The sequence below is a fragment of the Sorghum bicolor genome, chromosome 6 (genome assembly GCF_000003195.3).
Source record: "Sorghum bicolor cultivar BTx623 chromosome 6, Sorghum_bicolor_NCBIv3, whole genome shotgun sequence".
Taxonomy (NCBI): domain Eukaryota; kingdom Viridiplantae; phylum Streptophyta; class Magnoliopsida; order Poales; family Poaceae; genus Sorghum; species Sorghum bicolor.
In genome coordinates, this window is record NC_012875.2 from 56,950,369 (window position 1) to 56,975,578 (window position 25,210).

The 25,210-nt window shown below is 39.4% G+C and overlaps 2 protein-coding genes and 2 long non-coding RNA genes across 27 annotated transcripts; 1 reads left to right on the forward strand and 3 right to left on the reverse strand.

The window, feature by feature from the left end:
- Positions 4,459–10,663, reverse strand: LOC110436202. Of its 8 annotated transcripts, none has more exons than XR_002453963.1 (4): positions 9,528–10,663; positions 9,345–9,438; positions 5,507–8,859; positions 4,459–5,176 (listed from the first exon to the last, which is right to left on the reverse strand). It is a non-coding gene; the product is annotated as an uncharacterized LOC110436202 (long non-coding RNA). The 8 variants fall into 8 exon arrangements; XR_002453965.1 differs by having other exon boundaries at positions 5,507–5,854; positions 8,754–8,859; positions 9,345–10,663; XR_002453960.1 differs by having other exon boundaries at positions 5,507–9,438.
- Positions 11,215–12,392, reverse strand: LOC8074734 (ABC transporter I family member 1). The gene has a single exon (XM_002448519.2). The coding sequence runs from the start codon at positions 12,211–12,213 to the stop codon at positions 11,536–11,538; it is 678 nt and encodes a 225-aa protein (XP_002448564.1). The 5' UTR covers positions 12,214–12,392; the 3' UTR covers positions 11,215–11,535.
- Positions 17,439–22,390, forward strand: LOC110436276. Of its 17 annotated transcripts, none has more exons than XR_002454108.1 (10): positions 17,465–17,820; positions 17,934–18,042; positions 18,514–18,595; positions 18,933–19,026; positions 19,397–19,493; positions 20,507–20,631; positions 21,212–21,259; positions 21,352–21,445; positions 21,609–21,693; positions 21,770–22,390. It is a non-coding gene; the product is annotated as an uncharacterized LOC110436276 (long non-coding RNA). The 17 variants fall into 17 exon arrangements; XR_002454109.1 differs by having other exon boundaries at positions 17,467–17,820; positions 20,517–20,631; XR_002454101.1 differs by having other exon boundaries at positions 17,444–17,820; positions 19,353–20,631.
- Positions 22,617–25,180, reverse strand: LOC8074735 (putative disease resistance protein At1g50180). Its single transcript, XM_002448520.2, has 2 exons — positions 23,520–25,180; positions 22,617–23,392 (listed from the first exon to the last, which is right to left on the reverse strand). The coding sequence occupies exons 1-2, from the start codon at positions 25,090–25,092 to the stop codon at positions 22,617–22,619; spliced, it is 2,349 nt and encodes a 782-aa protein (XP_002448565.1). The 5' UTR covers positions 25,093–25,180.

Consider the following 25,210-nt stretch of genomic DNA (forward strand, 5'->3'; position numbering starts at 1 on the left):
TTTTTATTTGATAATTATTGTATAATTATGGACTAATTAGGCTCAAAAGATTTATCTTATGATTTATAGGCAAATTGTGTAATTAGTTTTTGTTTTCGTCTATATTTAATACTCCATGCATGTGCCGCAAGATTCGATGTGACGGAGAATCTTGAAAATTTTTTAGTTTTTTTGGTGAACTAACAAAGCCTAGAGGAAATGTGAGCATCTATGTATGACGTAGAGGAAGTGATTTTTTTTAATAAAAGGAGGAAGTGATAATCAAAATCTATAGTGCAATAATCGGCAATCTTCTTTGTGATAATGTGATGTAAACTTGACTTTTTTGAAACCAATGTGATATAAACTTGCATGCGTTCAATGTGACAATGTCCGCGCAACTTGACGTTCCAAAAAAAAAACTAAAATAAAAGCAAATAAAAAATGAACTTTAGAGATGTATTTTGCATTTCCATATATCCTACTCAATCCATCCCAAATTATAAGACGTTTGACTTTTTAAAACCAAGTTTGACCATTCGTCTTATTCAAAAATTTGTGCACAATTTTCACTTTTTTGTCGTGGCTTGATTTATTAATAAAAATTCTACAAGAATAACTTAAATTTGACTCAGTTTGCACAATTTTTTTTGAATAAAACAAGTGATCAAGATCAAAAAAGTCAAACGTCTTTATAATTTGGGATGAACAACATGATGACCACTTGGCAAAGTCAAATAGTATAAATGGCGGTGTAGCTGGAGTAATTTCTCAAATACACATATTTTGTCACGTAATGCCTCATCACGAGAGACCCAATTTTTTTAAAAAAGAAAAAAATGTGCCATATATATGTAGGAGTATATATATCTTTTTTTACCAAATTCTATTGTTCAGTGAACCCACACGTACACTCCAGGACACACAGAGATGTCTGTTATATTAGCACGTACCGTCATTCAAGTGCAGAAGAACTAATTAACCATGTATAATCAGGAGCAAACCTATACCAAATTGACAAAGGTACGGTGGGCATGCACGTCCATCATCAATGTGTTCATTTGGAGTAAGGCCTGGTTTAATTTAAAAAAATTTCAAGATTTCAAAAGAAAAAATAAAATTTCTCGTCACATTAAAATCTTGTGACACATGTATAGAACATTACATATAGAATAAAAAATAATTAATTATACAGTTTGTCTGTAATTTATGAGACGAATGTTTTGAATTTAGTTAGTCCATGATTGGACAGTAATTATCGAATACAAATAAAAGTAGCCTAATAATTTCATTTTGTCACCAGTAGCAATCCATCCTTCCTCCTCTGGCCCACCCTCAACTGGCTTGTCTTTTTCCAACGAACTGTCGTGCAACCTGCAAACCGTGTGTGAACAAATCCCAATGTCATTATGTTTTCTTCAAATTTGTAGCCATAATGTAATTTCTTATTAAATCACCTAAGCTATAAAAATAACGAGAAACATTTTAAGATGTATTTTTAACATAAAGTATGATATCCTATATCAGCACACAAAAATTGAAATGAAAACTCAATCTAAATATGGAGAAAAAAGTATTTATTTTTAAAGAACAAATTAAACCATTTGAAAATGGTGGGGGACTAAATCGAAGCAAACATTAGTTTAGAGGTTATCTAGACATATGTCAATTTTGGAGGTATTAATTTGGACCTTTTCTTTACAAAAACAACTCCCTCCATTTTAGATTATAAAATATTTTTTTGACTTTTCCAAATACGTAGTTTTTGTTATGCACATAAATATACTCTCTGTTGAGATACATAATAAAAGTAATATATCTTAAAAAGCCAAAAACATCTTACAATTTGGAAAGAAGAGAGTATATTGACGTGTGCAAGCTCAAATAATACGCTACTGAAACATGAAACGTGGTGAATTTTATTAGATTTTGTAAATTTTGACCTGTGTTTTGTAGACTTTGTCAAATGTTTTTAAAATTGTATAGCATATACATAGACGACCACACAAATATGTGCTTACACTTCTTCTCTAACCAGGTTTGAATCGAAATAAAGTCAAAATAAACTGTATTTCAAATGGATAGAATATTATAGTTCAATATTATGGTGAAAAATATGTAGATGGACTTTTGTCGTCAAAATTTGATTTTTTTTTTAAGTTTTGGGTACTGTAGTATTTTGTTTTTATTTGGCAAATATTGTTCAACCATGGACTAACTAGGCTCAAAAGGTTCATCTCACGATTTATAGATAAACTGTACAATTAGTTTTAGTTTTTATCTATATTTAATGTTTCACCGTAAGATTCGATGTGACAAGAAATTTTGAATTTTTTTTATGGATAGGTATGCATTTCTGTAAAAAAAAAAAGAAGGAAGGTAATACGGTACGGCGGGGCGGCAGTGGAGAGTGGAAGCCAAGGGTAGATGCGGGTGAGCCGGAGAGTAGGGCCTTGTTTACTTCCCAAAAAATTTTGCAAAATTTTTCAGATTTTTCGTCACATTAAATCTTTAGACACATGCATAAAGTATTAAATATAGACGAAAATAAAAACTAATTGCACAGTTTGGTCGGAATTGACGAAACGAATTTTTTGAGTCTAGTTAGTACATAATTAGATAATATTTGTCAAATACAAACGAAAGTGACACTATTTTTATTTTGCAAATTTTTTTGGAACTAGACTCTGTTTAGTTCGTAAAAATTTTCAAGATTCTCCGTCACATCGAATCTTTGGTCCTATGCATGGAGCATTAAATATAGACGAAAATAAAAACTAACTGCACAGTTTACCTGTAATTTGTGAGATGAATCTTTTAAGTCTAGTTACTCCGTGATTGGACAATGTTTGTCAAATAAAAACGAAATGCTACAGTACCCAAGGCCTTGTTTAGTTCCGAAAATTTTTGGGAAATGGACACTGTAGCACTTTCGTTTGTATTTGACAAATATTATCAATCATGTACTAACTATATTCAAAAGATTCATCTCGTCAATTCCGAGTAAACTGTGTAATTAGTTTTTATTTTCGTCTATATTTAATACTCCATGTATGCGTCTAAAGATTTGATGTGATGGAAAATGTGAAAAATTTTATAAAATTTTCAGGGAACTAAACAAGGCCCAAAAAAAAAAAAATTTACGAACTAAACAAGGCCTAGAGTACCCCAAGTGAGCTGGAGGCTGGAGCCTCTCTCCACAGCGCAGGCGCAGCCCACATTGAATGGCCTCTGAGCAACACCGCGTGAAAGTGGGCACCCACCCCACCGGACGACCCTCGATGGCAGCGCAGCGCAGCGCAGAGCACAGGAGAGCGCGGGCTGCCAACCTAGCTGCCAGGGCTAGGCGGCCCGGCCCGCCCGGCCAGCATTAACTGCGTTCATGTCTCCCTCGCGTCGCCCAACGGCGCCACCACACCACCGCGGCCGGCCGGCAGCCCGGCCCCGCGCCCACTACCGCCGGACCGGTCTGGCCACGGCCCACGGGATCCGGCGGTGCCAGTACGGATCGCCGCCGCGGCCTCTCCATCTCCACCTCCGACGGCGTTCGTACGGTTACGGTACGGGCTATGCGCCTATGGGTACGCAGGGAGAGGGAGCCATGCTATATTGCTGGCTACGCCTAGGCTTTTGGTAGCATCAAGAGAACGGCCACTTCGACTCGAAAATTAAAACTAAACGTGTGCGATTTAAGACTGACTTTTATGAAAGCATGTGGAATTTGCGAAACATATTTTGTCGGTACAGATTCACTCGTGTGATCGCCACAAGGTCCTGATGTCGTACTCCTGTATACGATACGAGACGAGCCATGGACGAAGTTAGCGGTGGGGCTAGGGGGCTCTAGCCCCTACAGCTGCTCATTCAGTGGAGCTCCTAGTATTTTTCTTCTAATTTTAGACACAAATTTATAAGGTAGGGTAGGCTGAGACCTTTATTTTTTAATATATTTTGTGAATTAATATAAGACTACTTCAAGCTAATATATTTTTTTTATTGTGAGAGGTTATAGTAAAGTTAAATCGATGTAGCAATTTTGTTCAGCCCCTCCTACGATTGTTTCTGGCTTCGTCCCTGAGACGAGCCAATATATATATAGATCGACCTGAAACGTGCCAACCACTGTACCACCCGACCTGGCAAGCTGCAAAACTAGCTGCAATGGTAAACGTCAAACAATGCATACCACAGGATGACAGGAACAAGCCAAAAATCTTCGTCAGGATTTACGAGGTTCCCCAAAATTTCGAGGATGGCGTGTTTTGAAACGTTCCCCAAAGCTTTGAAACGTTCGTGCCATGCATGACGCATCTGTCATCTGTGCAAAGACTTCCATGGACTTCAACCGAATAAGCTCGGAAAGGGTCAAACGACCTCGCATCATCATTGGCTGCATGAGCATGATGATGATCCATCGATCTCCCATAGTCCGGTTATCCTGGACTAGTGCCTTCTGGTAGTGTCAAGCGAGCACATAAATGAGTGGAAAAAAGAAGCATTGCACTGCCCTCTTTCCCAAAGACACAATTCTTATTTTTTTCAGTAGTCAAACATTTTTAAACTCCAAGTGATCGCCACAAAGATTCCGGACGGTCACGTCACAGGCTCACACCCTCCTGCACGCCAGATCAGACCAGACTCGGTCACGCACCATGCCGCCTGTAACAACCAACAAACACCCCTGGTCAAGAAGGAACACACCGGGCATCTGCAGAAAGCTGCCTTCTTCCAACCAATCGGGACCCCCAATGACGCCTTTCGGCCTCCAGATTTGTCCGCAAATTCATCAGTTCATCAGTAGCTTCCCTCGCCCCCCTCTCCAGATCTCCAGTACACACGCACACGCACACGCGCCATCTAGAGCCTCATCAGCCCACCCGAACGTGCTTCACTCACAGGATCGCCTGCATGCCCAGTGCCAGTGACACCCGGCTTCTCCTCAACTCCCCGTCTCAATTCAGTTCAAGGACGCTGCGCGCCCGCCTGCCCTGCTTGCTTGCTTTGCTTGCCTGCGTGCGCTGGGGGGCTCACTGTCACTGGTCACCGTCAACATTGCATCAATCTTCGGGCAAGTGTGCATGGACCCATACTGAGAGCACCGAGACAAGCGCACATTTACAATGTAGGGTCCCGTCCAGCTGCACCCGTCGGAGTCGGACCAGAGAGTGCTTGTGCGAGGGTTCCTTCCTTCTCTCTGCTGCACAAGAAGATTGGGAGCAAGGATGAGTGTTGATCATTCCAATCTCCTCTCATTTATGAGAGTCAACTGCTAGCTTCTCAACTAAGCTGGGTTAGGTGCTTACTGTACCTAGCAATCGGGTTTCAGTTTCAACAATTAATACACTACTGCCGCCTGATAACCAAGGTTTCGCTATCAGGGTCAAATGTGTGCACTCGATGTCAAACAAAGAAATGAGCGCCGGAGAGCTAGAGGGGACTATGATCTGACTGATGATATCATCTTTAGGCTTCGTTTGGAAGGAACTGAGGATTTTATTTTGTCAAGAACAGAATCACAAGTGCTTACTTGTTGGTTTCTGGTGGAGTGTTGTTATGAGAGCTTGTTGGTTTCTTGTTCAGTGCAGCAGGGGCCATGCTTCCCATGCCTTTCCTTGGATTCAAGCTCCCTGAGCAAATATTTTCTACCAGTCCTGTAAACACAAACAAAACTCCTTCACGAGCCATAATAGCTGACATCAGTTGCATAATTTATTGGACTTCTTAACTGCATAACGTCTTACGAGAGTTAAAAGGACTGCCTCGCAGATTGCCATTGTACAGATAACATCAGAATTAAACTGATGTGGGAGGTACACAAACTTAAAGCACCTGATTGGAAAGTGATGGCTAATCAATAGACCTGAGTACAAAGTTCCTACAAGGGAAACCCATCAATGGTTTAGAATAAAATGGACCAAGATTTATTACAAGCAGCATTACAGGTACTGATTCGGTGTAGCCCACACAACATTCTTTCTTGGCCATCTTTGCTGATCACAATACTTATATTCATAAACTTGACATAATGCAATTACTTACAACTCAATAATACAATCTTATGAAGTTATGATTCAATTTACACTTGTGGCTCTAATCTATGCGGTAGCATCTATGTATATGTACAGTTTTAGTGTATGCAGAAAGATATTCGCACTTAGCAAGCATAATACAACCATACAACTGTAGATAACAGATACTTTTTAGATATCATGTGAGGCGCATCGATGGAACGTATGTAAATCAACAAGCAACACTCATCAACAAGAAAATCATACCACTTATGAATATCACAAATGTCTACTATGCATAATCCTAGAAAGGCAGGCATTTGCAATACAACTATTTTTCTCTATATTTCCCTCTTTTTATTGCATGAAAACTCATGCAGCTGGTTCTTCAATTTCTGCAAACAGTGATGGAAATTTCCAGGAGAGATCGCTAAGTGTGAGGTAGGCTAGGCACACCAGTCTCTCAGATAGAGAAACCTCTAACCAATCCTAGCTTTACGCCATGATGATGGTGATACCTACCGCTCATGAACGCAACTTGCTCCAAACGATAAGTATTTCCTATCAAGAATTGAAATATTCAATGATGAAGGAGAACAATAAATATAGAAAGTGAAACTTGCACCTTTCTCCATCCCACCAGCACACCATGGCTTCTTCCTTCCCACATGGTTAACCCAAGGATGTAGTGCATGACAAGTAACTTCTAATTATCGCGCATGTATTCTTCATTCCTTCATCGAAATACGAAAATGTATACATACTACTGCAGGAACTGTTGTGAGACCCATAACCAGGAATTGTCAATCCTAAATCCAGTTTAACAATTCTCTCTTTGCTTGCAAACTATATTTACTGCTATGTGTCACCATTACAATAAATAAATAAATACTACACAACGGTTGATGTACACTTCAGAAACCACCATTGCGTAAAGCTAAGATAGGTTTATCGAACAAACATTTTTTAGAAGTTTTGTGGCATTGAAACATCCTTTCCATGATATCATCTTACCATGACTGATCAATCTGATTAGATGAAAAGGGTACAAGCATTGCTTCCCAAGCCAAACAAAAATTAAACTTGAACAGTGTGCTATCAATAATGTCACATTGACGTAGACATGTGGGACTCACTTGATTGTATTATTGTTCTGGCTGAAGTAGAAATGTCAATTATAATTTCTTCCAGAAACAGAATGGTATTGATATTAGAGTCCTTGCAGTTATTACAGTATGCCCTAGAGAGAAGGTTCTAGCAGCAATACATTATGACTTATGCCCCGTGTCTCACTCCAAGAGTTTTGGGGGATCAACCACTTTACTGCACCTTTTCACATTAGTATAGGTATTAATAAGGCCCTCTCTGGGCGCGCACTCTTTGCCTCCCTTTAAGGAATGATATAGGATTCCAAGCCTGTGCTTAAATGTTTGATGTAATAGTCAAAGGCAGCAGTCTTAAAGAGAGTCCTAACAAAAGGCTGGAATGATGATTAATTTCACTTGACAGTATTTATAGGGGTTGGGCCCATGTTTGTTTTCTTAAGCACAAGCACAAACAGAAATTTCCCCCCTTTTGATCATCATCCTTTAAAGCAAAATCAACATGACACTTGAATGCCAGAAAACATTTGTTTAGTGCCATAAATATACTCTAGGCATCATTGTCGTATTCCCTTCTAATCCATTGTGAATTAAACAACCACATAACTCCAACACTGTTTCAACTATCCAAATCAACACCCTTGCCAATTAATCAAAAAGTTTATCAGCATTAGCAATAGCAAAGACAAATATTGAGTTTATATGAAACTAAACCAATCAGCATTTGGGGTTGCAGAAGTTAGGCTGGAAAGGAAAACCAATGTTCACTTGTTCACTTGTTCAGGTGCTAACCTGCTATCTAAAACTTGTATATCCTTGGATCTTGGAATTTCCCTTTCCATTCAAACGAGTTCTCTTTCTCTTTATTCCACAAAAAACATAATTAAAATAAATCTACCTCGTAAGATATGAAGGAAATTTAAAAGAAGATTTACTAGAATGAAGATTACTCCAAACTATATTCATGACTTCCAAGAGTACAGAAACAATCACTGCAATTTTTCAAGAAACGAAAGGCATCTCTTCTGAAGTATCCCTTTCATATTGCTATAAGTGATTCTAGCATTCTACTTTTGGAGATTATATCCTACCCTTTCACATCACACTCTTTCCACATCCACAAACCCCTAATAAGTAATAACTAATTGTGACAATATGTCTACAATAATGATTTTTCATATGCCAAGGCAGTCTAAATTCAACTTCAGTAATTTCATCACTCATCTTAACTCTGGTGTCTTGCACTGATACAGAATAATAAAAGATGATAGAATAGAAAATGTTCGCTGAAGAGACAATAACAAGGTAGGGGCACTACAAAACACTCTAATATTAAGTCAGTAAACATGCAGAAGCTTTCCAACTGGGCCAGATGCACCAAAATTCTTATCTAATTCATCCACGAAAGGATCATCTTCACTTTGAATATAGAATGAGCAACAGTCAACCTAACCAGGATCCAGGCAAAACCTGATCATTTGCAACGTAATGATTTGTTCAAACACTTCTGCATTGTACAAAGATTGTACAAAGATTCGACCCTAGAAAACTCTAGATTGGGGCCTATAGAGAAGCGGTGACAACCAAACAAAATACAGCATAATAACGCATGCATTTATGTAGCATTGGTGGCTCCATGCTGGCCTGGGAAGTGGATTTATACCTTGTCTTGAATAGTGGACCAGCTACCTCCAGAATGGGGTCAGAGAGCACCTCCAATGGTCCCTAGAGACTTATTTCTGCTGCATTCACTGCTCTTTTCTTACAGCCTGCACAGTGTAGTACTGAAAGTTAACACAGGACAGACCGAATGCATACATCAAATCATTTGACTTACAATCACCAGTAACCACGAAAAGAAAGAATTTCAGATGGAAATCACAGGAACATGTCAGCAATGAATATACAATGTTCTGTAGGATTTATCTTGTTCTTTGGCTTTCTTTTCTTTTGTGTAATGTATCTCTACATTTCAGCAGATATTTTTCCTTAATATTTAGAAAGAAGCAAATGATTAGAATAAGGAATCACATTGTCTCGAGCTGCTGTACATATTATACAAGGATAATATGTCCAGAATGATAATAAAAGACAATGTTCAGCTTAAGTAGGAACAGCTGGAAGTAAGCAGGTAAAACCATATATTAAGTCCATAGCATGAACACAGATTTGCATACATATACTGATCTAACTCCATGGTTGACACTTGTTTGCAACATCAATTTCTCATTCCAACTTCCTAGGAATAACTCACTCTGCTCTCCATATCAGCCTTTGCTTTCTCATTCCAACTTCCTAGGAATAACTCACCCTGCTTCTATATCAGCATTTGCTTCCATCCAGAGTCACTATATTTCAATTATTGGTGAAAAGTTTAGCTTAATAAAAACAGATACATATATGTAAGAATATTATATTCAAGAAACAGAAAACATACTTTTGGCAGAAAAATGTAAATGAATGCAGTGTACTGAACAACATGCTATAGATCGACACCTGAAACAGACAAACAGTTTAGTAAATAGTACAAAACACGGAAATTTAACGCCAATACATGGTACGTAGTGGGGAGGGGGGTCCGAACTGTTCGCCTACTTGACAAAGCAAGCTACTTCCTCAAGAACATCTGTGGCCTCTACTTATGAATACAATAAATTAGAATCTTTTTCCAGCAGACATGAATGAGTGGGAGCACGGAATAACCAAGTAGACATTGCACCAATGAAACAATGCTATTGTGGCTTCATTTTGTACAGGTGCACAAAATATGCATGACAATCTGCGAGTCAGTCACTGAAAAAATAGTTTGCATGACCAAATTGATATGGAGACGATATCTACCTATTCTTTATTCCGCTCTGACATGCACATTGCAAAGTACTAGATGTAGTTCTCAATACAACAAAATTCCAGTTGGCTGATTTTGATACCTTTTTAAATATCTGATCAATAACCTTTAGATAAACCTGCAAGGTACTGCCTATGCTGACTTATACTGACTTAAAAAATAATTATTTTCCCAGTTCTTCTTTGGAACAATCAGCAATTGAGTTTCCTTTGTGCTTTTCAACTGATTAGTGATTAGCGTAAATTCAATAACGACAAAATTTTAATATCTGCCAAATTTCTGAGAAGTAACAGTACTTTCTGATTGTGCAGAGGATTCCCATGATGACTTCAAAGGATAAGTAAACTGAGGCAGTCTTGGATAGCTATTAAATATAGATAAACATTATTTATATCCACCAGTTCTACTGAATATACTGCAATGACAACAATAGCTGCACAAAGATTTATATGTTGTAAAAATTAAAAAGATATTCAGACTAAACATGACTCTTGGGGCACAAATCAATCTTAACCTATGCACAAGAATGTGAGAAAACAGATGTTCCTAAACCAGAAATCAGTTACCTGATTCTGTCCAGTGGGCTACAAATTTTGTCGACATGGCCTAAACCAATTTGATAGTACTTCCTCCATCCCAAATTATAAGTCATTCCAAGAATCTTAGAGAGTCAAACTATCCTAAGTTTGACCAAATTTATATAATAAAATAATAATTATTATGATACCAACTAAGTAGCATTAGATTCGTCCTTAATTATATTTTCATAGTATACTCACTTTATGTTACAAATCTTAGTATTTCTCTATATAATTTTGGTCAAACTTAAAAATGTTTTGACTCTCCAAGATTCTTGGAATGACTTACAATTTGGAATGGAGGGAGTAGTTATTAGTAGTTATTGAATGTAGTAAAATAAACATTGTATATATATATATTTTTTTGAGCAATAAACATTGTATATATGAGTTAAACACAACAGCACATGCTAGAAATGCAAAATCAGCCACTTCTGCTGAATATATTCTGATAACAGCAATAGCTAAAAAAAATATATGTAATTTGTAAAATTACAAACATATTCAGACCAAAACAAGATTGTTAGGGAGGAAATCAACCTTAGTCAATGCACAAGAATGTGAGAAAACAGACACTCTACTCAAGACATCTATACCTGATCCTGTCCAAAGGTCTCCCCATATTTGGTCAAGTGTGTGAGTCTACAATACTTGAAGCTTCACATGGACATGCAAATCATGAGTAAACCTGCTAGACATTGAACAGCCAACAGAGTTTCCACCAGCAGTACCATATATAAGGGGATCAATGCATCAAAATCATGATTACAAAGAACAGCCGTACATATATCAGACATAGAAAGTGTTTCATATTGTTCCCAAATACATGGGCCAATGTATCAAAACGGTGATCACAAAGAACAACCGCACATATTATCAACATAGAGAATGTATTGTCATGTTGTCAAAAATAGGATGACAAATGCAGCACCAATAAAAATATTGCTCCAACAGCATTCAGATAGATAGCTGGAGAGGAATTTGAGAGATACAGCTAAATTCCTGTGCTCACATTGACATCAATGGACAAGATCAACCAGCGTCTTCCTCCGGGGAAACCTCTGTGGAAGCCGAAGCGACATAGAGTCCTCAATCTGAATCGGCAGATGTGTGGCCACGAACACGATACCACCCTTCTTCCGGTGCTCCGCGATGATGTATTCAAGCAGCCTGGTACCCTCTGCATCCAGCGCGACAGAGGGCTCGTCCAGCAGCCAGATGGGTCGGTCGATGGCGAGCAGCCTGGCGAGCTGCAGCCGCTTCCTCTGCCCCATGGATAGCATCCTGGCCTTCTCGTTCATGAGCCTGCCGAGACCCATGAGCTCGATGGCCGGGCCCGACCTGCTGCCGTCCTTCCCCTCGAGGAGCTCGAACCACTGGACGTTCTCGAGCACCGTGAGCTTCTCCTTGACGGCGTCCTTGAGCGACATCCAGTTGAGCTGCAGCTTGTACTGCTGGAAGACGCCCGGCGAGGTGACGTCGTGGCCGTTCCAGAGGATCTCCCCCGCCGAGGGGCGCGAGAATCCCGCCAGCATGCGGAGGAGGGTGGTCTTGCCGGAGCCGTTGGCGCCGGTCAGGACGAGGGCCGTGCCGTCGTGGACGCTGAGGTTGATGTCGCGGAGCACCGTCTGCGCGTTCCGCATGCACGAGACGCTGTTGAGCAGGAGCCGCGGCGGCGGGGGCCGAAGCGGCGGCATGTCGCCGAGTGGTCGGTGGCTCGGGGGCCGCTGAGCTGGACGGAGGCGGACGGGTGGGCACAGCGAGGTCGTTGCGTGGGCCCGTGGGTGGATGCGGCGGCGATGGCCGGTGGCTAGGGGGAGTGCGGCGGCGGGCGGGTGCGGCGCGCGGGGAGGCCGAAGTGGGCGGACTGAGGAGGGCGGGTGTTGGGCCGTGCAGACTGCCGAGGTGTTGGTTGGGCTCAAGAAGGTGTGAGTCAGTTGGGCATGGGCCGAGAGGGAAGGGGAAGTTGTTGGACCGAGTGGGAAATGCATTGGAAAACGGCACCGTCTCCGTGCTTTGTCGGCTACAAGGACTCCTCCACACAAGACCATTTGGTGCGGTTCCTCTCGTAGACCTGGAGGAAAAGTCGGTACTCGAGTTACACCACGCATCTTGAAAAGGTTTTGCATTTGAGGTTTGTATTTGAGTAATTTGTCAAAAAGCTCTAAAAGAGGTATCTAACGGTTTTGCATTTGGATTTTGCAATTTGGGCGACTTGGCAAATGAGGGAGCAAACTTGACAAAAATGCCAAATTGTGGATGGCTTTGCAAACCCAATCGCACGAGCAAAGTCACGCACGAGGAAAGCGTGCGCGTTTGGAGACCTTCTATTTTTATCATTTGCCAAGTCCAAATGCCAATTCCCTTGGAGATGACCTATTTTTATCCTTTGCATTTTGTTATGGGAGTTTGCAAATAACAACAAATGCCAAGTCAATTTGCCAAAGCCTTTGGAGGTGCTCAGCCTTGTTTAGTTCACCTCGAAATCCAAAAAGTTTTCAAAATTCCCTGTCATATCGAATCTTGCGGCACATGCATAAAGCATTAAATAGACGAAAACAAAAACTAATCACATAGTTTTACTGTAGATCGAGACGAATCTTTTGACTCAAATTAGTCTATAATTGGACAATATTTACCATAAACAAACGAAAGTGCTACAGTAGCGAAATCCAAAAAAAAATCACATCTAATAAAGGCCTTAGTGTTTAGCAACTGACTTTCAATTCTCTCTTTTCTATTGGACTACTAAGCTTCTCCATTGCCGCACATTTAATATTAAAAAATGCATTCAATATTAACATATGTTATATTCATATGTTATATTCATGCTCATTGCATCACATTTTTTATTGTGAAAAATTTTAAAACATGTTTATGAATTGGGTAATTTTTTTTAAAACATGTTTATGCATCAGATAGAAGTGGTTTTGTTATTTTCAATTAAAAAATTCATTAAACAATTAATAATATTTCTAAACCAAAAAATATCTTTAAGCTTATAAAAGTTTTGGCAAACTATTACAGATAGATTGAAACATGAGAAACTAAAATAAAATATCTAGAAATCATTAAAAATACTAGAAACTTTTAGAAATTAGATTTAGCTTTAGGGAAATAAGATAAATTTATATCTCTTCTAAAGATAAACCACATCAGCTATTTCTCTTGTCATGCAAAGTGTTCATGTTAGCATCACTAGAACATCCCACTTGCACATAGCACATTGAACTATCTCGCTATACAAAGTGTCCACATCAACATCCGCTAACACATCAAACTACACACATGCCTTATGTCTTTATTCAAGCTATTCACATTAGCAAACCACATCATTTATTAACACCATATACATCTCTGATTTTTAGGGATTAACACTTTGATCTATTTATATTCCTTCTTTATAACGACAGCAACGCGCGGGGAATCCTCATAATATCAATAAAAGATATAGAAGATTTTTTACATATTCCAACCATTGTCTAAACACTATTTAAAAACTTTCCACGACAAAAAAGAAAGATGCATTTGGTTGGGGTGAGACCCTCCGAACACCAATTCTCACCAAACTTAGGGTAATATTTAAGTTGGTCGAAGGTTCATTACTTCTTCGGTTTTGCAAGAAATAGATGTTGTCACCAAAAGTGGATGATAGTACGACGGAGATTAGACCAGAAGTATGTTACGCGTAGAGGTGCTCTAAGCAATCTGAGGGTAGCGGATGTTGGATTAGAAACACTTTAAGCATGAATGCACACTCGAAAACCATCCGAAGGTGGCTAGCGCGAGCATGTCAAAAGGAGGAGATGAGATAATTATAGCACAAGAAGACAATCATATGATTGACAATTCTAGTCCACGTTGGGGAATATCACTTGAATACCCATAAATATTCTACCAATATGGTAGGTAGAGCAGGAACAATTTGTAATTGTTTTTCTATCCCTACATTACCTTCTTATAAATATAAATACTCCCAACAGAGACTTTACATGATATATAGGTTGTAATAATGTTATGCCAAATATTTTTAATACCATGTAATATAATGTCATTCAAGGTAATGGCATTGTAATTTCCTTTACTTCCACTTGTGTTTCAGCTTCTTTAATGTTTAGCAATGGACCTTCGGTTCTGCATTCCCTATTGAACTGCGAAGCTTCTCCATTGCTTCATCCCAAGGTGCAAGCGATAAGTAGCTATCAAACTTACATGACATTTAACATGACTGGATTCAACATAGTATGTTATATTATGATGATTACATCCCGTATTTTATTGAAAAGTTTGTAAACATCTTTAGAAAATTGTTTAAAGTATTTAGGAAATTTTTGATGTATTTTTGGGATACTTTTCCCATTTTCCTAGAGATAAACATAATTTATTGATTCTTCTAATATATCTTCAAGAGCTCTAAATATTTGATCATGTTTATCATATTTTAATCTATCTCTAGAATTTTTTCCTGAAATTTATGATCTTAGAGATATGTTTCACGGTTTAAAAAAAATTATGAGGTGTTTTCTTGAATTTGTTCTAAAATAAAATGTTTTTAAGAGTTGAGACATATAGTTTATCCGTTTCTATAATATGAGGAGGAAATCTCAACTACAACGATAATTTTAGGAGGAAAAAGATGACCTTTTCCCAAATTGATTTGATACCGGAGACACTACTCTACCACTAGGCTGATGGCTGGGATCAACCTTCTCCCAAGTCTGAACAATTTTCTGCAATTTCAAGGAATCTTGTTCACTCTCTCACAACAAAACCAGTATTAGCCAAATTTCAGCAAACCAATGAAGATAAATTTAGTTATTTAGAATGTGAGACTGAACTATACTCATGGCTGAATTTTTCAGGTTTGGTTAAGGTAGTTCGCTTTGGTCCTCGGTTACCAGTTAATTATGGGTGCCTTGGTTTGGGAAGCAAAAATCTCTCCTTTAGTGCCGTCCAAGCTTGTTTCGTCATCTTTACCATATGGCCACCTGACTTTGCACCTTGAGTCAAGAGAGAGGAACGTTGATAGACCTGATGATCCGAGACTACCCAGCGGGCATTCTCCGAAAGTCAGGATTACGTTGCTTTTGTTGGCCCCTTCACGTCGATGTCTTGAGTTGGCTCAAGCTGTGTCCACAACACACACCATCCACAAGGCGTAGTCGTTATTGGCAAGTTTTCTGCTGGTAACATGAAAACCGACATTACTAAATTGGTGGAGTTCTCCTAATATTTTTAATTAGTAACCACTAGAGAATTCTCACTGGAAGAAATTTACTAGAAACAAAATTATACTAGATTTTAAATGCTAAAACACTAGGAGAAACTCACATCAATAGAAGAAGTTAAAATTTTTGGTTGTGGGAGGGCTCATATATGGGATGGAAGATGGGGAGACGATACGCTTTAGGAGTTTGATGATGTTGATACCATGAAAAGCGCTCTCACCTCCCTTGTAAGGTTGAAAGGCTGAACGAGTATATTAATAATATTTATATGAACCAAGTAGAGTTCTTGGTGTGGCTTATATTACATCTCAAGTATGCGCAAGTGATTGCAGCCGAACGTACTGATCCATTCAAACAACAATACTTTGTTTACAATAACATACATACACGCTACATTAGCTAGGTCCGCAACAACTCGCTAACACAAGAATAGGCGATTAGGACAAAACCACAGACTTGTTAATAACTTTAAGCCAGTCTCAATGGTATTTCATTAGAGTTTCATAAGCATTAAATTTATTGATGTGGTACTGTATTAATGAAGAGAGAGGTGATAAGAGTTTTATGAGATTAGAGAGAGTTTCATGGGGATAAAACTCTTCTGCGTTGTTTTTAAAATATGAATACTTTGAAAACTAGGTCATAAAACTCCCATTAAGAATGGCCTAAGAAGACAACATGTATTCATGTTATACAAACGCTATATACGGTGCCCAAATACACAAACTGAACTTGTAAAAAAAAAGCAATTAACCAATGAACATTTTTTTCTTTGTATTTATTTTTCTGTGTATTTCGGTACACTATGCTCACAATTTTTACTTTTGCCAAACATTTTCAAGTCAACCGCCACGCCGGCTACCAGAGTGTCACCTACAAAATGCAAACAATAAATTATGAATTAGTATCTTCCAGTTATCGAGTTATTACGTACTCATCAATCCAATAAGGACAATTTGCTACGAGCCTTAAAAAAACATTTGCCCGGTCAATTGATTCTGCTATTAGTACTTTATTCCAAACTGGTGCACTAGAAACAGAGATAAAGTTTAAGGGCAGTATCCATTATTGCTGTTTAATGAACTCTATAATAAGACAAAGATAATTAAGGGCACGAGCTAAGTAAAATCAATCACGTACCTTGCATCCTTTCCTCCTCAGCCTTTCAATAGTGACGTCATTGCTGAAGTCGAGAACAAGCTCACTGAGACACGGCAGGTGCAGAAGCCACTCCGGGAGTTTCTTCATGTTTTCGAACTCAGAAAGGTACAGGTGTGAGAGCCTTGGCATTGCGTCACCCTCTAATCTCCACTCCTCGATGGAAAAACCATGTAGGCCTTGTTCAGTTCGCAAAAACTTGTGAAAAAGGCACTGTAGCACTTTCGTTTTTATTTGATAAACATTGTCCAATTATAGAGTAACTAGGCTCAAAAGATTCATCTCGCGGTTTACAGATAAACTGTGCAAATAGTTTTTGTTTTCATGTATATTTAATACTCCATACATTCACCGCAAGATTCGATGTGATGGGGAATCTTGAAAATTTTTGGCAACTAAACAAGGCCGTAGTGTCAACTCTTGAAGACGAGGGAACCCTTTGGCGGAGCAGAACATGGTCTGGCCTGCATACCCATTCACCTCTTTAATTCGCAACGCGTTGCCGAGCGTTCACGATGGCCACGTTAGTAAAAAAATTTCAACCGTTTGATCCTGTATTTACGGCTGTTGTTTCACCCTCCCATCCATGTACCGTGGCTCTCTAGATTTCTCCCAAACCCATCCATCGGGAAAAAAAACACGGCCTTTCCCCTCCTCTCTCCTCCTCACGTTCTTTCCCTCTCTCTCGGCACAGCCATGGCGGCGGCGGCCCTCCTCCGCCTCCCTCCCCTTCCTCCTGCGGCAGTGGCAGGGCGTCAGGCGATGGTGCGGTGCAGCAGCGGCCTCCTCCCTCCTCCGCCTGGGTGGTCAATGGCACCCCTGGGGCAAAGCAACGCTTCCCCCGACGAGCGGTGTAGCAGCGGCCTCCTCCCCTCCGCCTGGCCGTAGCCATGGGCCGGCGACCACTATTCCCTGCTGGTGCGTCTCCTCATCTCTAGGATCTCTTGCTTCCTTTGAACGTCGATTCATATGCGGATGAAGTGTATGCCTGTGCTCGATGAAACCCTAGCTGGCTCAGTTATCTCCTACAGAGCCCACAAGGTCAATGGCACGAGGAGGAGGAACAGGCAGCCGTGGCTACCACACGGACCATCGAGCAAGACGATCGATGCCCCCTCTTGAAGGAACAGATGAAATGTGGTATGCTCCATTTTTTTTTGTCCTCTACATTTTGTTTAGGTTCTGGGTCTGATGTATTTGGGGCTAACAAAAATTTTCCACCTCCCAGCAAGTATTGAATCAAAATATCAATTAAATTTACTCTTCGAGCCTGCTGATGACTGCATATTATGGTCGATTTGTGTTGTTGCTATGTTTTGAAATATTTTTACTTAGTATTGCGTTTGTGTTGTTCCTATGTTTTGAAATATTTGTACTCAGTATTGTGTCTGTGTTGTTGCTATGTTTTGAAATATTTTTACTCAATATTGAAATTTCTATTAGCCCATGTTCTGTCTTCAACATATATTTGTGTTGCATTTTGGTGGCTGATGCATGAATAATTTGACAGCATAAGAAGTACTTTTCTTTTTTACTATCCAAATAGTCCCATATTAACGAGCTAGGACATATACTTCTTTTCCAATATTTAATTCTGCGTTAGATTTGCAGGCCTTTGTATTGCATCGGCCCTATATAGATGGATAACAAGGCTTAAGGCATGAGAAACATTGGTCCGATGAACACTCTATAGGTAGGTTCTATATGTCGTACGTTTGTGGATACACCATCTAATTATTGTCGTACTTTATGCACAAGTCGTTACCGGAGAGGTGACATACAAGATGCTTCCTTTCTTTGTCTATCTTTGTATTTTGCCTCTTCAGTCATTTTATCCATAGCTCTGCAAAACATTTTTCGAAGTTATAGCTAGGTAAATAGTTCGAAAACTATAGTTTCAATTTGGTGGTCCAATTGTTGGTGATCATATTTTAAGACATACATTTTTTATGGTTACACAATCCAATTTTCCTAAATGTTGGATCTCATTATATTTTTTAATCGTGTGATAGTTTTGGATTCAAATGCAGGTACACTCTAGACTCCATAATATAAACTGGGAGTTAGCGGAGTCATAAGAAATCAAGGTCCCTCTGATAGGTTGGGTTAAACTTGACTGAAAAGGTTGTTCTTTGTTAGGCCAGCAATATGTTCACTGTTCTTTTAGCTACTGTTCCATTTCTACATTCTAAGTGCACATATAGATATGCTTTTGCTACCACCAGCTTCTGTTGTTCAAACTATCTTGAACTAAGAGTTACCTTTCTTTGCTTCTGGACACATTAGGTAACTGCTAATTTCAACTATTTGCTTTTGTTTTGGTTCTGCAAGCTATGAGATAATATGAGAAACTTTCTCCTAGATGTGATTCATCTGAATTGAAAAGATATATTCAATACTAATTCATCCTTGGCACAATGGTCCAATGGTCTAACTAAAATTTCGTACAGGAAGTTTTGCATGCTTATTTTTATTTCTTCATGTCTGCGACCAGAATGCTCATGATGATAGACTCATAAGGAACTCTGCAATACTCAAATGGCTACAGATCTCAGATTGTGCAGCTGGCTGCACACATCAAGCAATGGAAGGTAAATAAAAAATCAACCATTCATCTTTGACAAGACATAAAACCATTGGCTCAAAATTTGCATGTCATATATTTCCTAATTAACAATTTCAAATATTGCCATAGGTATCTAAAATCACATATTTGTGTTGTGTGATTCGTCAGCTGTTATATGTTTGGTTCTACCTACCTGGTATAGCTCCTAGATTGTAGGGATTAATATTACTCTTCACTAATGCTCCAACCCAAAGGTTAAAGAATATCCATAGTGGAGATTGCAACACATTGTACTACACAACTTTTGTATTGATGCAATTTAGAAATACTAACCCTGCCATAGGTTAGTGTGCCAGATTATCTATGCATGATATGTATGAAATCCTCAATGTATTGCTATACTTTATCAGGTTATTTTCCTTATACGTGTTTTCCTATTACTTGATGCTAACTACTCGGTTACATGCTATCTTGCAATTTTTTCCTACAAATGCTTTGTTGATACTTACATAATAATCCTGACATCGGTTAGATGCTATCTTGCAATTTGAGCTCCTTCAACTCATATGGATCCATTATGGATGTTACTTTCTTTTTGTTGGAGATGGCTGCACTGCAGATCTCAAACTGGTTATCAAGTGATGATCGGTAAACAAGAGGCAATCATTCTGACTTCATCTTTGGTAAAAAAAAGATAAATAGAAGAAAAAGCATTGTCTACAGATTCATATGTCATAACAACAGATTCTTGCTGTCTAACAATCATAGCGATTTGTTGCTTATGGTGGGTTTTTTTGGGAATGTACCTGCATATTCTTATTGCATTGTTTTTACCTCGATTAAATCGACATGTGGTTGCCTGCTTTGTTTTCTCTACAAGATCTGTACAGGATTCGATGCCTTGGTTTTTTAGACGGTTCCATGCATATAGTCTTCGTATAAGTCACCAAGGCTAATTGATCGGTGTTCTTTTTTATTTTCCTAGAAGATCAATTGTTGACTTTTTTGGGACCAAAGTCTAATTCTGACCAGATTCAGACATCTCTAGGAAACTGACAAAGAGAAGCATTTACATTAGCCTATGTGATGCCGAATATCATCGCCATGCCTTTGTTCCTATGTATTAGGTGAATAGTAAGAAGCACAAGGTACTTGGTTTACAGGTTAGTAACTTCCTTCATGCCTCGTTTGTAGTAAAGATTTTTTTTATGATGCATAATGTACAAATTCCTAGGTTCAGAAAATTCAGTCTCACATCATTCTTAAACTTAGTGACTATATTATTATATGCTAGGCCTGATGAAATTATTATTTTTGCAAATTTAGTGACCATTTGCTACCTCAGAGACATAAGGCATTGCAGAATCTTGAAACTGTCCCACTTCAAATCGAGTTCGAACATATCCTGTCATATTCTTTTAAGTTTGGAACCATCGATGTTACCATTATCAGGTTCAACGTCCTAGCTCTAGCAAACATGGTCATGCTGCTATAAGTCAGTCTGAAAAATCTTAAAACTGTCCCACATCAAATCGAGTCCGAACATATCCTATCATATTCTTTTAAGTTAGGAACCATCAGTGTTACCCTTATCAGGTCCAACGTCCTAGCTCTAGCAAACATGGTCATGCTGCTATAAGTCATATCCTATTTACAGGTCACTTGATGTCTATCTTTGACCATGAAATTTGCACAGATAACCATGAACAAACCCTCTAAACCTTATGGCGTCCTAAATTGTAGGTATCCACACAACATTCTCAGCCAGGAGCACAACAGGATGATCTTCGGGTACTTGACATACAGATTAGTCATTTTATTCCCGCTTCTGCATGCCAGGTTTTTTACTTTTATTTACCAAATTTATGCTCCCATTTACATAGACACTTGCTACATACACATGAGGTGGCTCTATTATCAGACGCCTCCACCAGAGTTGAACACCTAGGAAACACCTCCAAGCGAAACATCAAATCTGTAAGATCCATGTCCACCTTCACAATGGTTGTGTTTGTACCTTTAAGATGCCGTATCTAGCTAGCCTTCCTCACTTTAGTAGTTGCATTTTTTAAGATAGCTATGTACTACTAACACCTCATTTTTTTCTTGCTAATTTATCCTTTGTCCTTACATCACACAGATCCACTGGAGCCGATGAACGTCCTACTTTAAGTCACCATAGTATTCGGAAGCGCTTATACGGCAACATAACATCTGAGAGCCAGGTTTCTAGCTACTCTCCTATCATTTACCGATTCAGCAGTATACCCATGCCAACTAATTGTTGTACACCATAAGCAGGATGAGAAGGATGTAGAAGACGACGGGCACAACAAGACCCAGAATAGCGGGGGAACATGAAATCTGTTGCCCCAGATGCAGCTACAAAAGTGAATGCATATTAGCAGGGATCTGTCGTATCGTATTTTTGAATCAAGTTGGTTGCCTGAACTCATCGTATTTGTTTTCTGAAATGCATTGACAACCTGTCATCGCTAAAAGTGGAAGCACTGCTCAAACCACCTTGAAAAAAAGCAAGGAACCTGAAGATGGTCAAACCACCCTGGAAAAAAAAAGCTCAAGGGAACCAGAAGATAGATTCCAGGTTCATTCTCTTCGGAACACTTTGATTTAGCCTTTATTCTTCCTGCGTCCACGCAAGAGACACTCAGACCAAATTGTATATATCGAGGTCTATTTTAGATGCATAGTACAACACCATATCTTTAGTACTACCTCAAAGTTTTGTGAACTTTGGAGCACTATACACAGCACCTTCGCTCTGTGTTGCCTATCTGTTGTTATACAGCCTGTACATATGCACCAGTTGTGCATCTTAAACTCTATGTAAATACCATGCCACCTATGTATGGTTTAAGAAGCTCCACATCAGTGTACTTGCTTTCAATACGATTCACTCCATATGACTTCCATAGATGTGAGCCCTCATCTGCAACAACTACATAGTTGTGTTACCTCACTAGAGTTTCCAACCGTGCTACTGCACCGTCAAAAAATGCTATGATATATCCACTGTTATCTGGTCCGATCAGTTCACATATCCATCCATACCCAAAACATATGTATCTTGTCCAAGCAAATGTGAGAATGAACCTTGCTGATCGCGCGCAGGGGCGCGCGTTTCCCACTAGTGTAATTTAAGCACCACCAGGCAGGGAAGCTTCTCCAGAATCGGCATCGGGTCTTCTTTAATGGCTTCGGCCCTTAAATAAAGCTTTCGTAGGCCTTGCGGGAAAAGATGGCTCTCGATCAACTTATCTAGCACTGTGAACCAAGCAAGGTGAACGTCAACCAGAAAAGTCATGTTTGCCAGTAAATGCATCATCTCCGCGGGCAAGGGTACCATGTACAAGTAGAGAGCTTTTAATTGGGACATTTGACCCAAAAAGGACACCATGTGCTCGCTCTGAAAATATTCAATATCCTCATCAGCTAAAGGTGGGCCATAATAATGTAAGGTATGGAGCTCCTTTTTACGACAGTTCTTCGGTGCAGGAAATCTCCTTTCGAGGTAAACATGCCTTAGAGTAGGAATGTCCCATATAGAGTTTGGTACTGGCACTGCTGGTTCCGTAGAGAATCTGATGTTTGTTAGGTCTATAGTTTGCAGGTAAAGGAATTGTCCAATTGAAGAAGGGAGCGTGACATCATTACAATCTTTTAACCTGAGATATCTTATGTAAATGCACCCACTGATCGCCCTACTGAAATTCAGTAGGTTCGATTTTTCTACATGGAGAACTCTTAGGAATCTCAACTTAGGTAGGGAGCATGATGAAAGTTCAAAGCCAACCAAAGTTCGGAGGTTAGGTGTTGCTGGGGACATGTTACCATCATGGTAGCTTTGAAAAGATGAACGATAGGATACCATGGTGGTCGTCGAAGATGATTCACCGACATGGCCTGCAATTTTTCCAGTACATGACAACAGGTCAGTAAGTAGCCAAAAGTTATTTTTCAGGTACATTTTTAGAATGAAAGAACTATCTATATTATCTATATACACAAAGAAGAAGAGAGGAAGCCTGACCTGCAGTGTTGTCAATGACATCAACGAAACCAACATATCTCGCTTCTTCTATGCACCAGTCATGTAAAATATCATGAATCTTTATTACTTCAATCCATCCATGTGCCTTGCTTTCGCTAACAACTTGTACCAAGCTTCTTTGAGACAGCTCATATATGTACTTGCGTGCTATTTCTTCCTCTGTGTGCTTGGATGTACGCTGAATGAAGCCTTCAGCGATCCATAACTCAATAAGCTCCGATGCAAATATGGAGAAATCCTCTGGGAAGACCGCAAGATAGAGGAAGCAAGATTTTATACTACTATCTGGTAGGTCATTGTAACTTCGAGCTAGTATATCTCTCATCACCTGTCCATTTTCAGTTGATGCCCAACCACCTAATAAATCCGACCATGCTCCTACAGTCAAATTCTTTGATAGATATCCCCCCAAAACAGCAAGTGCAAGTGGTAATCCATTACATTTCCTTGCAAGCTTTCTCCCCAATTCTTCAAACTCATGAATGTTATGTATCAAAGACCTTTTATATGATGGCAAAGCTTTGCTACTAAAAAGTTCCCAACTTTTCTCAGCATCCAAGAGCTTCAATTTGTGAACATAGGTTGGCATTTCAATATGATTAGCAACATCAATCTTTCGGGTGGTTAACATTACTCTACTGCCATTATTTACATCTGGAAATACTTTGACCATTCTATTTATTTGGTTCCATGTACTTGTTGTCCACACATCATCAAGCACAACTAAATATCTTTTGTCTCGAAGGAATTCTTGTATTTTCTTTCCCAAATCATACTCTTGCATTTGATCAGTTTCTCTGCCTTCGTCTCTACCCCGCATGATTTGTTTCATAATATCCTTCAATAAATCAACACCCTTAAACTTTTGAGACACTGTCACCCAAGCAATTGTGTCGAAATGCTGTTTGATTGTATCTAAAGTGATGATTTTTCTAGCAAGTGTAGTTTTTCCTGCTCCACCCATACCAACTATGGAGACAACACTAAGCATATTATCCTTTTCAACTAGTTTCTCAACTATTTCTTTTTTCTCATCCTCAAAACCAACAACAGTAACATCCTCATCATGTTGAGGCACGAGACCGTAATCTTGTGGAAACTCATCCTCAACATGACTCTTCCCTAACTCAGTGTTTCGCAAATTGATTCCCAAACCCCTTGCACTTTCAAATATCTCTCTAACCTTCCTTCTTATGCGTTGAATTTCATTACCAGCTTTATGCAGAGTAATCAGGTCAGTTGGTAAGTGAGCATACCTTGAAACTGCCCCCATGAAGCCCTTCTTGAGCCTGTTTCTCTTCTCCATGTAGTCCACAACTTGGATGGCATTCTCAGCTTCATACACAGCATCCCTGATCTGGCTGACCAATATACTGGCACTTGAATTCCCCGATCTCCGCCTGGTGTTAGCATCTTGGAGGAAGCCCTGCAGCCGCTGCAGTTCATCTTTCAAGAACCCGGCTTCAAGTGTGACTCCACACAGCAATGTGGTTTCCTGGACAGCTAGGTTGGTGATGCTCCCAACCACGGAGGAAACAGCAGGCTCAACCATTACGCCTTCTCTCTGTTCTCAGAGTCTGAATGTTTGGTTGTAAATGGAACTGGGGGGATAGAATGCAGTTGATGTTCTGGCAGGAATGGTTTTGTTTTGAATGCAAACTTCTTCTATG